The sequence below is a fragment of the Hypomesus nipponensis genome, chromosome 14 (genome assembly GCF_054491055.1).
Source record: "Hypomesus nipponensis isolate SF chromosome 14, ASM5449105v1, whole genome shotgun sequence".
NCBI classification, from domain to species: Eukaryota; Metazoa; Chordata; class Actinopteri; order Osmeriformes; family Osmeridae; genus Hypomesus; species Hypomesus nipponensis.
In genome coordinates this window covers 4,840,001-4,854,363 of record NC_140374.1, presented here as the reverse complement: position 1 = coordinate 4,854,363, position 14,363 = coordinate 4,840,001, and the positions used below count along the sequence as shown (strand labels likewise).

The 14,363-nt window shown below is 48.4% G+C and overlaps 1 protein-coding gene and 1 pseudogene across 1 annotated transcript in view; both read right to left on the bottom strand.

Moving 5' to 3' along the window:
* Positions 1–310: 310 nt before the first annotated feature.
* LOC146258327 (ras association domain-containing protein 10 pseudogene) lies at positions 311–2,772 on the bottom strand (annotated as a pseudogene).
* A 767-nt stretch (positions 2,773–3,539) lies between these two features.
* Positions 3,540–14,363, bottom strand: part of LOC146258326 (transcriptional enhancer factor TEF-1-like) — a 30,670-nt gene continuing 19,846 nt past the window's right edge. Inside the window, 11 exon segments of the mRNA XM_084672228.1 lie at positions 3,540–6,373; positions 6,985–7,137; positions 7,374–7,514; positions 8,840–9,004; positions 9,774–9,882; positions 9,884–9,896; positions 10,879–10,937; positions 11,313–11,359; positions 12,508–12,642; positions 13,621–13,632; positions 14,063–14,125. Coding sequence (XP_084528354.1) covers positions 6,260–6,373; positions 6,985–7,137; positions 7,374–7,514; positions 8,840–9,004; positions 9,774–9,882; positions 9,884–9,896; positions 10,879–10,937; positions 11,313–11,359; positions 12,508–12,642; positions 13,621–13,632; positions 14,063–14,125 — 1,011 coding nt within the window. The 3' untranslated portion in view covers positions 3,540–6,259.

Below are 14,363 nucleotides of genomic sequence, written 5' to 3'. Positions count from 1 at the left end.
CTATTCTTACAGCATTCCGCTATAGAAAAGGGGTTCCTTTGGAAAGTTCCGTCGGCATTAGCTATACCCAACCTGTGATAGGTATGCATTTCCACTTGTCATAATTAATGCAACAGTTTACGCGTCACTGGTTCTGAAAATCCAATTAACTACAACCGTGCATGACAAACACATCGACCAGAACACAGCAAACTGCCGAGGCGTGGGCGCTTGCACGCAAGGAATGCTGGTCAACTTATGTCGAACATTTTCACAAGTAAACTTGATTATAGTTAGCTTTCACGCACAGAACTGAACAACACAAATTGAGCATGTTTTTACACTTTAATTCCATAATTAAGTTCATGGTTATACGCTGAATGGCGCTACCGCTGTGTTATGTCTCAGTGCCGGCGTACAATCCATAGTCTAGACATTGTTTATATAAATAATACTTGTGTGAGTCAAAAGCAAGCTGTAGCTATAGCTTTCCACACGTGTCATCATTTTAGCATCAACTTTTCAATTATCTTAAATATTAGCTGGGCCAATCCATAGCCAACTTAGGTATCGGTGGTAATAAGGCCTATACTTCAATATACACAATTCCTCATAGCTATTTTGTGTGCATTGGCGATGGGTACAGACTTGCTAATATACTGTGTGTCCATGCTGATGTACAGTAGTGTATTATTCTTGGAGAATCACACTGCCCCTGAGTTTGTAGGCTGCTTGCATACACTATAAAGTTATTTAAGTTCTCCATCCAAGTTAAACCAGTGACTCGCACACGGGGGGATTGTCCGAGTCTTGGCTATGCATTGAGCTTAGGCCGGTGTCCGAGTCCTCGTCGTTTGTGTTGCAGGTCTTGGATAGACCCCGAGCCTGCTCCACCCACCCGCCCTTTTCCAAGGAGGGCAAAATGTCAGCCTCGGTAACAGCGGACTCCTCTTCAACAACAGCGGACTCCTCTTCAACAACCTCGATGAGTTTCTCCTCCATTAAATCCATTGCGTCTACTTTGGCCATCAAAGCCGTTAGCTCTTTTTCTTTCGCGTCCCATAACTCCTGGCTTAAGTCCAAATCACCCTTAATAGCCTCTAAATCCGTGTTCAAACGGAGACCGATGTATAAACTCGTGTCTAGCTGTGTTTTGATTCTCTCCTCCTCCACTACCAAGTCGTTCTCCGATAAACTGTCAACATCTGGCTCCGCGGGCCCGGAGGTTGCGCCAGCGGACGGAGCTGCAGCAGCTGCCGTACTCAAGTCCACAGAGTCGGCTAAACTGTCTGTATCTTTGCACGAGAGCTCTTCCCGTCGTCGTTTCATCCACCTTTGGTTGAGTTCTTCTTGGATCTCACCTGTGATGCTCTCCATGAGCGCCTCGCGCTCAGTCACCTCCTCCTGAAGCCGAATGACCTCTTCGCATCTGCGCGCGTACTCCTCAAACTGAGCGATGGCCTCCGCTGTGCACGGGATGTCCTTCTGTACTTTCGAGACCGTTTCCGAACTCGAGTCCACCATGTATGTGTCCTGCACATAGTTTATGCCATGTCTTTTGATTCGGTCAAAGTGTACTTTTGCCTCGTACCTGTCGATCTCTCTGTCTAGTTCTGTGACCCTCTGGATCTGCTGGCGAATGGTGTGGTCCTGAGATATCACCAAGTGCACCAGGGTTTCCATTTTCTCCACAGAGGATTTGTCCTTGGTCACAGACTCTTCTTTCTTTTTGTTGATTTTGTCCAACTTTCGAAAAGCTTTTCTGACAATTCGCCGTTGCTTTTCCTGGGTGATAGCCATAGTGACCCGCGGCGCTCCTTTGAAAACGCATGGGCTGTCTTTGCTCTGAACGACGCGCGCCTCAGCACTCCTTGGCCCGTTGTTCGGTAATGACGCGTCCGTTTTCACCAGCACAAACCTCACGTTTTCCTGCTCATCCCCCCATGCGCTCCAGAGACGGAGGATTTTTGTTTTGTTGGGTAAGATCCTCTCGAACCCTCTCCATTTTTCTACAATGCAGTAGGACTGTGGCGCGCCGGACAGCATCGCCGCGGACGCACCTTGCTGCAAGTTCTGATCTTCCAGGAGAACTTTCACAACATCGGCGCTGGTGGTGCGTTTGGACAGCCCGGAGACTAGCTTCTCCTCCCGGCACACCCAAACCGAGATTTTGCATTCGTCTGGATCCATACCTGGTCCAGGAAAGAGACGTGTTCAGTAAATCCTTAATTTTTTTACCCTCTTGCCTATAAACTCGTGGTCCCACTTTCCATGCCAGGAGGAAAACAGTTCACAATTTTTTCAAAGAAGCATATCCTTCCCAATCCTCTTAGTCCTATAACATTGATTTCCGAGGAAGGCAGGGAGCCCTCCGATACTTTATTGCTGGGAACATCCCCCCATTTTCCAGTCCCAGCATTGAGTGGTGAAAAGAGCGTCCTTCCTCGCCTTGGAGACGCAGTTCTATTCTGAGGCGAGAAGTTTGGAGCCGCACTCGAATAGGGAACGCCCTCTGCGCGCAACGGGACTCTCTCCTCCCCAAGCTCTCCACGCGCGCTCTCTCGCTCTCTCTCCTGCCCAATGTCTCCACGCTCTCTCTCTCACTCTCTTGATCACATGACAAAGCAACTACTTGTAAGTTTTTTTTGTGCTCTGCTGCCAATTTACATGGGTATACCATTTTAAAACTGTAGGCAGTAGTTCATAATAGGCTATGCTAATACAAACAGAATCACTAGATTTGTAAAAATGAATTAGGATCAGTATGGCATTAAAAGGGAAAAATACACAATTGTCTGGATCTCCTGTTTTTCTATACCACACGTGTTAACCATGCTTGACCTTTGACTTTTAAAGTCAGGTTGTTTCAAAGGATTTAAGGTCAAGAATATACGCATAAAATAAACCACGAAAATGTTTTTTCTTGTTTGTTTTTCCCCGCCGGCGATTATAAAGCAGGATTGTTGTCCCAGTGTTTGTGTACATATTAATACCCGTGCCCGGGGGCTTACCATCCGCTGACCTGGCAAGAGGTCGGGATGTCAAGTTTGTTGATGAAATACGACTATATCCCCTGGTTAAAGGTGATCACACCAGTTTATTCTCTGTCTCCTACGTCAAACCAGGAGATTTAGACAAAGAAGATTGACAAAATAGGATAGGAAATGATTAAATCAAATTAATTCCGAACAACTACATTCTGGACGTGGGGACAGGGTTAAGTTTAAGGTATGGGCCTAGCTAGTTGACAGCATTTGACAGCTCACCCAGGAAACTTCGAAACGTATGATAAGGGTGATACTCGTGATACCTCAACATAGAACAAGATTTCTGTGAAACAGAAGCGCACAATAAATCCAAAGCAATTTCAAAACAAAAACAATGAACCTGCCACAGATCTTTATAGGCTTCCATTGTTTTTCTTCACAAGACCAATTTGTATTATATTGTTCCTCACGTTCTTTTGGTACTAAGACGCCACCTGCTGTTTTAAACGAGTTTTGCGCATTTTTCGTGGTAATAGAAATAGAAACAATTATAAATACATGTAAAAAAGGAAATAGATCAGAACTGCCGTTTATTTCAATTGGCTATTATATGCATACAAAGTTTCTAGAAACCTATAAAATAACTAACATTTTAGCAATGAGGAAAAAGTTACAAAGCCAAGAGCAGACCCTGTGCAGTGACAACACACAATTATTATCCTCAAAATTCTCACTTTCAATCCTTAAGAATATTAGAGATATGAAACATTTGTACCAAACTCTGAATACATTATCTTATTTATACAAAGCACCTTTTTAAAATCTTCTGCACACAAAATATACCGTTTAGAGAGGCAGACCAAGGGTCAAAACTCAAAATATTGAACATACTTCGAGGTGCACTTGAAAAGTCCTCCCTCACATGCCAGAGCCAAGCATAGCTCAGCTAAGTCTTATATGTGGAACACATATTTGACTCAGGTCTGTCTTGAGATGTACACATGGAGCACAATCAAACAGAACCTGCTGTTACTGTGTTCATCAATAAATCTTACAGAGTTAGTGTCTGTTACAGGGAAATACCTCACAGATATGGAACCAACTCACTCAACATCTTCAAAAACACCAGGACAGACAAGTTTACTTAGAATCCATCAGGTCCAGGACTGTTCTGATTGACTGTGGGGTCTTAGTGTGGGGTGATAGGTTCATATAATGCATATGATTGCGACATAAGTCATTTTCCCCAGTAGTGACATTCTAGCAATTCAGGCCAAGTAAGGCCTCCTCTCATCTACCTCTGTGACATTCATATAGTGATGGCATAAAACAGTCACATTAGGAATCTGCAATTCGGGTTCAAGCCCAACGTCCTTAACATTATGAAATATAAACAACTCAACGGTTGAACTTGTTTGTAGTCGTCAACACTTACGCTCCTTGAAAACCGATTGAACTCAAGATGTAGCTATACTTGAACACAGGTCTACTGACGTGATGACAATAAAGACAATGACTGACAATTAAGAAGCCTGAATTGTTTTACTGTGACGGCACAGGAGAAGGCATTCTGGTGATCTCTTCCTTTCATGTCGGTATTAAATTCTATATTTGGTTTTTCCGTCCGTGTGTCTTTTCTCTCGAATGTGAAGCATCCCGACCCAAGGCACATCCTGCTACTCTGCAGACCTGAACCACACCGGCGCCTGCTTGGTTCTGGATTTTTGGTTTTTGATAGGCAAGGCAAAAGTATTTCTGTCGTGTACGTTATCCAGAAAAGAAAAAAAACTCCTGTGAATTCGGTCATTGTCTTCTCTGGTCGTAACTCATCACAGTTGTCCCTTTTAAGGCTTGAAGTCCTGTGGGCCCCACGGGCAGAGGCGGCAAGCGGAGTAAGGCTGGAGAGTCTCAAGCACTGTCGGTCACAGGTGGGATCCTTTCATCGGCAGGTGTGGAGGCATCCATCGACTCCAGACTCGGTTGTGTTTGCGGAGCTGAGAGGGTTAGGGTGGGGGGTGACCCGGGGTGTGGCACTGATGCTGCCAAAACTCAGCCAATCACCGTCATTCTACACTACCATAGAGAGGCACTATCTAAGTGCTTTAGGACTCCTCCGCAGTACTGTATGTGCGTGTGTGGGGATGCAACGTGATGTCCGCTGTTAAGTTGCCTCAACCCGATAAAGTTCTGCGATTTTGAATTGGTGGGACTTTTAGCAGCTCAGAACAGAGAGGGTTACAGATCTCTGGCTCGCGCTGGCAGTGCTGTGTGTTCCAGTGCTTCTGCTGTGTGTGTGTACAGTAACAGTTCATGACTCGGACCGGTCGATCCTCCCAGGGCCTCCTCCCTGCCTTACCCAGAGAGAACTGCTGAGTGGACCACCTGAATTTGCTGTGTCATTCATTCTTTCGGCCTGTTATTGTCACTGGAGTTGCAGAGACAATTACCACCATTGGTCACAGTCTCATATTATGTACAAGTTTTACAGAAGTGGATGTCTGGAGTGGACTAGTAATAAAATGTCAAGCATCTATTGTCTTTGGGATATTTTTGTTGTCACATAGGTGTGTGACAAAGGCCAGAGGCCTTGACTAGTGTCGTGTTTACCTCTTCAAGCAAGGCTTCTTTAAATGCAATCAGCTTCTAGCAGTGATCTTGGCATTATACCAGACCTGGTTCCATGTAGAAGGCCTTCCAATCACCTCATTCAATTGTATTCCATGTTCTAAGTTCCTGTTCTCAGTTGTTGAATGTGTGCTAGGTCACATTCTAGGCTGGGTCTACTGGTAGCAACCTAATTATGTACATTAAAAAATCGAAACACAACTGTCACAACCACAAATTTACAGCTGCACTTATACACGTATACATTAAAAATACAACAAAATAAAATAATAATTATATTATTGTCCATAAAAGATTCCACCCCTATGTGCCCACAGAGGCTAGGGTAGTAGTCTGTAGCAGAGGCACAGCCTGTTGACACAGGGTTTCCAGTCTTTCTGTAGTCTAGATCCAATTCGTCAAGAGGTTGATTCATGTCCAGCCCACAAGCACGAACAACAGCAGCTATACACAGGGTCATTCTGTCCACCAGGCCTCTTTACGATCACATACAGAGCAGAGAAGACTCCCTTGGGCAGAGAAGTACCTCTCAGTCAATCATTCGGTCTGGATCGTGTGTGTGTGTGTTATTGTTCCATGGCCAGCTGGTAGATGTGAACGTTCATATGTAGTGTTTATTCCACAGAGAGAGCGAGTGTTTCATCCCACTCTGTGTGTGTGTGTGTGTGTTATTCTTTGACGAGCCTGTAGATGTGGTGCTGAGCGCCGTGCTCGCTGTTCGACACCTCGAACACGCAGGCCATGCACAGCAGAGTCTCCTGGGTGTCTCTGTTGGTCACCACCTGCAACACAGGGAGGCAGGCATGAACGCTGCTGCTACATCACACCAGACAGTCTGTCTGTCTGTCTATGTCTGTCTGTCTGTCTGTCTGTCTGTCTGTCTGTCTGTGTCTCTGTCTGTCTGTGTCTGTCTGTCTGTGTCTCTGTCTGTCGGTGTCTGTCTGTCTGTGTCTCTGTCTGTGTCTCCCTCCGTCTGTCTGTCTGTCTGTCTGTCTATGTCTGTCTGTCTGTGTCTCTGTCTGTCTGTCTGTCTGTGTCTCCCTCCCTCCGTCTGTCTGTCTCTCTGTCTGTGTCTCTGTCTGTATGTGTCTCTGTCCGTCTATGTATGTCTGTCTATGTCTGTCTCTGTCTGTCTCCGTCTGTCTGTCAGTCAGTCAGTCAGTCAGTCTCTCTCTCTCTCTCTCTCTCTCTCTCTCTCTCTCTCTCTCTCTCTCTCTCTCTCTCTCTCTCTCTCTCTCTCTCTCTCTCTCTCCCTCCCTCTCACTCACCGTCTCTGTCTCTCTGTCTGGTGTCTGACTCTCTCTCTCCGTCTCTCTCCCACATACACACACATACACCAAATAACTGGAGTGCACAACGATGTCAGGACCCTGGCCCTCCGGGGTCGACTCACCAGCAGGATGGTGAAGTTCTCCAGCACGCTGTTCATCATGTACTTCTCCGGCAGGTGCTTGAGCTTGTGGATGAAGTTAATCATGTACTCGCACATGGGAGAACGGTTGAGGCGGTACACGAAACGTCCGTTCTCAAACCTGGCGTACTCCGTCTAGGAGAGGGGGGAAGGATAAAGAAGAAAGAGGGGGAGAAGGGAGAGAGAAGGAGGGAAGGAGGGGGGAACGGCAGAAAAAGGGGGAGGGGAGAGAGAAGGAGGGAGGGAGGGAAGGAAGGAGAGATAAATGGCCGGCCTTGCGCTTCCCCTTCCTAGTCTGCACGCAGGCAGGGTAAACCACAAACCACTCCTGGTCTGCCCTCCTCATGACGGAGCCCAGAGCATTTTCTTACCTCCACCTTCTCCACCACCTGCTTGCCAAAGGAGCACACCTTGGTGGAGCAGGTGATGGTTATGTTCTCGGAGCTCTCGTACTGGCTCGTCACGCCGTAGAACGCCCCAGAGTCATCCTGCACGTTGCAGTTCAGGTCCGCCTGGGGGGGGGGGGGGTTCAAACACAGGTCAGGGGTCAGGGCTCCAACAGCACTTAAAAGGGACAGTATGTAATAGAAAATCGATAAAAAAATAAAAGTACTAGGACAAGGCTGCCCCCAGGTGGCCAGGACAGGTACTCTAGCTTGATGTTCAGGGAAATGTAGAATGTCGTTCTGTGAAATCTTTTTATAACATGTAATACTATTCAGGACGAGTCAAGGAATAAACTATTATAAACAATGTTTAACAAAAACAAACATTGCCATCAAATGAATCATACCTTGAACTAAATCGATAGAATCATAGATAGAAACCTCAACACTTGCCTAATGCAATGCTCTGTCACCGAACCAAAGGCTTCTCGGACATCAAAGTCAGTGCAAGCACGCAGTTCACATCTATGTGCAAAAGCACATCAGGAGAGGAGAATACTAGACACTTCAAGCTGAGTGTGTAGTATTCATCTCGAGAGAGCAGTCACCCCGTTGTTCGGTAAGAAGGTTATATATATTCTGTTGTATCTAGTTCTGAGCATGTATCCATGTGCTTCCTGACTGGTCGTGGAGTGTGATGGAGAGGTGGTTGATAAAAGCCTTTAAGACCGTGTTAACTGAAGCCGTTCCGGTGGCTCTGGCTATCAAACAGATCGTCTTTTGTGGCCAACATCTGCTGTTTCACGGAAGCCCTGGGCACAGCCCCTGAGACATGTAGTAAATATGAGAGAGAGAGGGAGCGAACAGTAGAACCAAACAGTGTTTGGGAGACAAAGAGACAGAGAAGCGATAGAAAGTGTGTGTGTGTGTGTATGAGAGAGACACACAAAGAAAAAGCGAGGTGGAAAGAGAAACAGAACAGGGGGAGGGAGGGAGGGAGGGAGGGAGGGAGGGAGGGAGGGAGGGAGGGAGGGAGGGAGGGAGGGAGGGAGGGAGGGAGGGAGGGAGGGAGGGAGGGAGGGAGGGAGGGAGGGAGGGAGGGAGGGAGGGAGGGAGGGAGGGAGGGAGGGAGGGAGGGAGGGAGGGAGGGAGGGAGGGAGGGAGGGAAAGATAAAGCTACAGTGGTTTCCCATAATCTCACTCACCTGTCGAAGGGCAGGTGTTCAAACAAAGGCACCATCATGTCCCCAACAAACACACACACGCCTCGCGCACACACACGCCGTCAATCCCAAACACACACACACACACACTCACTCCCTCACAGACACACAATCACTCCCACCCCCACACACAGTCACACGCGAACCCTCAGTCTCTCACACACTCGCAAACACGCGCCTGTGGTCACGAAAACCTCAGAAACGCACCACACGCACACTAACACTCACCCAGAACTTGATGAGGAAGAAAGAGTTGTGAGGGCCTTTCCCAAACAGCTCCTTGAGGCCTCCCTTCTTCTCGGGGAACTTGTCGTAGATCTGCCTTATGTCCACTGCCTCCAGCAGGGGGTCGCTGTATGTGTAGCTGGTCTGGCCTATGTGCACAAACAGGTGCTGAGGGGGGAGGGACAAGACAGAGAGGGAGAGACGGAGAAAATAAATGGCGAGGAGGGAGAGAGGAGAAAGAGAGACGAAGACGAAGGGGGAAATATGAAATGCACGCTCCATATTTGTGTTGGATTCTTGTAGAATATATGGTCCGACAATGTCTGGATGACATCTGGCCATTCTAGTATTCTATTTCTATCAGACACCTTGTTTGAAGACTACAGGGTTGTTTCAAAGTCACTGGTGCGTACACTAAGAATAACACCCACTGTCCAAGTATGAAAGATATGGTAAGATAAATGTTTGCTGTCTTAAAGATATATAAAGAAAAATGATTGCTTGCAAACAGTGGCAGAATGACAGATTGCTTGTGTGGACTAGCAGCACATGTATACAGAAGTCAGTGTCTCTGGAGGACAGCCAAATAGACGTCACTGTTGTTTGTGCTCCATTCTCTCTCTCGTGTGTGTGTTTGTATGTGTGTGAATGTTTAGGTGAATGTTAGCATGCGCGTGTTCATAACCGTATGTATTGTATCTATGTGTCGAATCGCATACGTGTACCTGTGTGCGTGTCTCTGTTTCAGTGCGTGATGTGTGTGTGTGTCCGTGTGTGTGTGCACCAGTGTGTCCGTGTGTGTGTGCACCAGTGTGTCCGTGTGTGTGTGTTAATATGTGTGTGTGTGTGTGTGTGCACCAGTGTGTCCATGTGTGTGTGCACCAGTGTGTCCGTGTGTGTGTGTGTTAATATGTGTGTGTGTGTGTGTGCTGCTCACATCGTCAGGGCCCCTCTGCTGCTCCAGGAAGGAGGAGAACTGGACCAGCCTCAGCTTGGTGGTGCCCACAGAGCGGCCCTGCCAGGCGGGGGCGCTGGGCGAGGGGGCGGGGGGGCTCGTACGCTGGGGAACACACACACTCATTAATACACACACTCATTAATACACACACTCATTAATACACACACACACATTAATACACAGTCATTAATACACACACACATTAATACACACATACACAGTCATTAATACACCACACATTAATACACACACACACACACACACTCATTAACACACACACACACTCATTAACACACACTCATTACCACACACACATTAACGCACACATATTGACACACACACACACACATATTAACACACACATATTAACACACACACATTAACACACACATATTGACGCACACACACACATATTAACACACACACGTATTAAAGGTTTTATAGGCAAGTTGTGCGAAGCTAGCTATTTGAGCTACAATTCCATACGATTCAAACCATAATATCCCACCCCCTCTCTTCAAAGCCACTCCTACAAACCTATAGAAATGCGCATTGAGTGCAGGGGCAGAGTGCACGCAACTAGGCAGACAGACAGATGGCCCGTCCAATCATTAGTCAGGGTACGGCTTAATGATGGTTGTGTTTATCAAAGTCTTGCGACACCCACAGATGTCGGATTAATTTCATATTAACGTCAAACCTTTAGACGTATTGGTTGCTATCAAGATGTTACATTTATTTAGGCAAATATGACAAAAGTGCTTTGCAACAAAATTGCCTACCCTGCCTTTAACACACACACACACACACTAACACACACATATATTAACACGCGCGCACGTATTAACACACACACATACAGACGTGAACACAAACAAACAGATGCGCCCCCCCCCCTCCCCCACTGCAGACACACACACACACAGAAAGAGCTGTAAATTCAAAACCCCTTTCGAACTAAAGAAATCCCCTGGTCCTTAATGCCAGGTCGTTAAAGCCATCAGCCAACCGGCGTCCCTCTATCTGCACTGAGGGGCTCTGCAGCGGGGGCCCTGCAGCGGGGGCCCTGTGGGGGCACGCTCACCTGAGATGGTGGTCACCGCGGTCTGGATGGGGTAGGCTTGCTGGGTGAAGGGCTTGACACTGAACAGAGAGACACACACACAGGTAATCAGCATCGTGACCAGGTCAGAGCAGACGCAACAATGGCTCGGCGTGAACAGCTTCATGACGCGTCATGGCGCACGCGACGCCGGTCGCCGACAGCCCTCCTGTATGATGAGGGGGCTCTGTTCACTGCTTTTTACTGCTCGGGGGGGGGGGGGGGGGTAATGAGGAGTGCTTCCCTGGCCTCCACAGGGGGGGGTCTGGGAGGCCAGGGGTATCAGACGACAGGGACTCGCTGTCTTCACAGTGGGTTACAGTGGGAACGTGCTGTCTGGTTGGGTGAGGTCGTTTGGCCAGGAGGGAGGTGGTGATGGAGGCGGGGTGCGAGGCAGCAGAGAGAGGAGGACTTACTCTTGTGAGGATCCCGGCTGTCCGGCTGACATCATACCCTGCCAGAACTAAACACAGAGGCAACAGAGGAGTTCAGTTTGGACGGGTTTGTTAGAAGTACACGTACGTCGGAATTGTTGTTCCTGCTCCTATCGACTGTTTTCGAGCAGGCTATTCGAAGTCCTATGTGGTGGTTTCAAAGCTTCATTTCGACATGAGTAGAAATAAGCTTGGGCGAGCTCTTCAGTCGTGAGCATTTAGCAGTACATGTCTGCTCCTCTGTCCTGCAAATCTGTCTTTTCTCTGTATGCTGTTTTTAATATCCTGTTGTACTACTATCTCACAACAGACTGCACCCAAAAAATGGTTGGATATCGCACTTCTGATTATGCTATCATCTATTAATCCTGCAACTATGCAATATTGTATTTGAGATGTTTTTGCCGGACTGTATTTGCAATATTATAATTGTTCATCATGCCTGGTTGGTAAGATCCAACTTCGCACTGTGCCTGATAAATCCAGACTGTTCCTTGACTCTGTCTGACCACAGAAACACTGTTAAAACTATGCACTTCTGATCCTAGATTTCTTAGCTGAAACTTATGAGTGTGTGTGTATCAATTTGTGTGAGTGTGTATGTCTCCAAGTGTATCTGTCTCTATGTGTGTGTGTGTCTGTGTGTGCGTGAGTGTGTGGGTCTGTGTGTGTGTGTGTGTTTGTCTGTGTCTGTGTGTCTGGGTCTGTGTGTGTGTGTCTCTGTCTGTGTGTGTCTGTCTGTGTGTGTGTGTCTGTCTGTGTGTGTCTGTGTGTGTCTGTGTGTGCGTGAGTGTGTGGGTCTGCGTGTGTGTGTGTGTCTGTCTGTCTGTGTCTGTGTGTCTGGGTCTGTGTGTGTGTGTCTGTGTGTGTGTGTCTGTGTGTGCGTGAGTGTGTGGGTCTGTGTGTGTGTGTCTGTGTGTGTGTGTCTGTCTGTGTGTGTCTGTGTGTGTGTGTCTGTCTGTGTGTGTCTGTGTGTGTGTGTCTGTGTGTGTGGGTCTGTGTGTGTGTCTGTCTGTCTGTCTGTGTGTGTCTGTGTGTGTCTGTCGGTCTGTCTGTGTGTGTGTGGGTCTGTGTGTGTGTCGGTTTGTCTGTCTGTCTGTGTGTCTGTGTGTGGCTGTCTGTGTGTGTCTGTGTGTGTCTGTCTGTCTGTGTGTGTGTCTGTGTGGTTGTGTCTCACCCCTGCTGCCCCAGGGAAGCTGGGTCTGGGTAGTCCAGGAAGGCCCAGCTTGCTGTGGATGGCCGTGGCCGAGACGATCTGGGCCGAGGACATGGAGGCCATGCTCTGGAGGGCCTTGTCCTTCACGTTCTGGTCCTGGACAACCACGACAACGCCAGCGTCAACAACAGCAACGAGCCTCAGGCAAACCAGCACAGGCTTCTGCGGCAGGTCGCAGTGCCTCACATGACCCACAGGCAGGTTGCAAACCCCATGCTATTGATTGTTATCAGGATTACCGAAACAACCCGGGTTGGAGGACGGTGCACTGAGAGAGAGGGTCCGTTTCGTACACAAACCGGGCTCACATGCTGCCCGTGCTCGGAAACGGCGACCTCTGCCTCTCCTCTGGTCCGAGGATACTTCAGCAGCGGACCTTGCTTCTGTGTGTTTGCGTGTGTGTATGTGTGTGTGTGTACATTGCCAATGCTCTCTGCCCTTTTGAGGGCGGGAGAGAACAGGTTGGTTTCTATGAGGACACAGGGACATTTCCCTCCAGAGAGAGAGAGGAGGAGGTCCTGTCACCGCGGGAACAGGAAGCAGGAAGTGAAACAGGGGCATGACCAAGCACGACTCCCGGAGACAACTTGCCAACCATCTCAACCATAACCAATCCCAGCAGGGCATCCATGTCGATTCTAATATGTTAATGAGGAAAGTCAAGACGAGGGAACAGGCTCCATGGCGGATAAAGCAGGGGAGGGCTGAGGTCAGTGAAGGCCCAGGCTCAGTGGCTTCAAGCAGCAGCATGAGAGGGCTGGCTGGCTGGCTGACAGACAGACACAGCAGCAGCAGCTGGGAGCCGCGGTACGAACTGCAGAGGAAAACCTTTCTGTCTGACACACGGACAAGCCGACACACAGGCAGGCAGATAGGTGAATTGACACACGGAACAATAGACAGCCAGACAGCCAGACAGCCAGGTATGCAAGTGGACACACAGGTAGACAGACAGGTAAATAGGCAGACAGACAGGTAGACAGACAGGTAAAATAGGCAGACAGACAGGTAGACAGACAGGGCAGAAGCCTGGGGGGGGGGGGGGTTCTAAATGAGGTCAGGGTAACTACTCACCATCCTGGTGACCTGCACACACACACAGAGAGAGAGAGAGAGGAGGGTGGAGCTATAAAACCCCAGTAGAACACATAGGACCACAATAGAGATAGACACAGAGAGAGACCCTGCCAGTCAATTAGCATTCCTCAGACTGGAAGACTGGGCACTCTTTTGTTAGTTACAGGAAGTAATTATGCCTGGAGGGGGAGGGGTGGGGGGGGGCTGAGCGGACCGAGCCAATAAGAACCCACGGATGTTGGTAATTAGGAGCCTGGGATACAGGAGTCACTGCGTCAGGCATCCTATCCGTCACCACGGCAACCCAAACCAGGAAGGCACGGGTACACACAGGCTGGGCAGCCTTTACCCATAATCCAACTGTCTACTATTGCTCATGTTGCTACTGTAGGTGGGCTCGACGGAGCCCCGGGCTGTGTTCCTGCATGCGCAGTCTCACCTTCAGTTTGGAGTGGAACTCTCTGGATTTCCTCCGGGCTAAAACCTGGATATGACTGGAGACCTGTTGGAGAGGGGGGAGGGGAGACAAGGGAGAGAGAGAGGAGGACAGGGGGAGAGAGGGAAACAAACAGTCTGTAACCATGACGATGAAAAGACTCCCCTTAACCGTGGCAAACAAACAAAACGCACACATACACACACTACACACACATCCCTTGAATATCCACTTCTCTTCCTGGCTATATAAACGAGGGAATAGAGAGAGAGCACCTGCAGTGTGGAGACATAGTAGCGCTGCC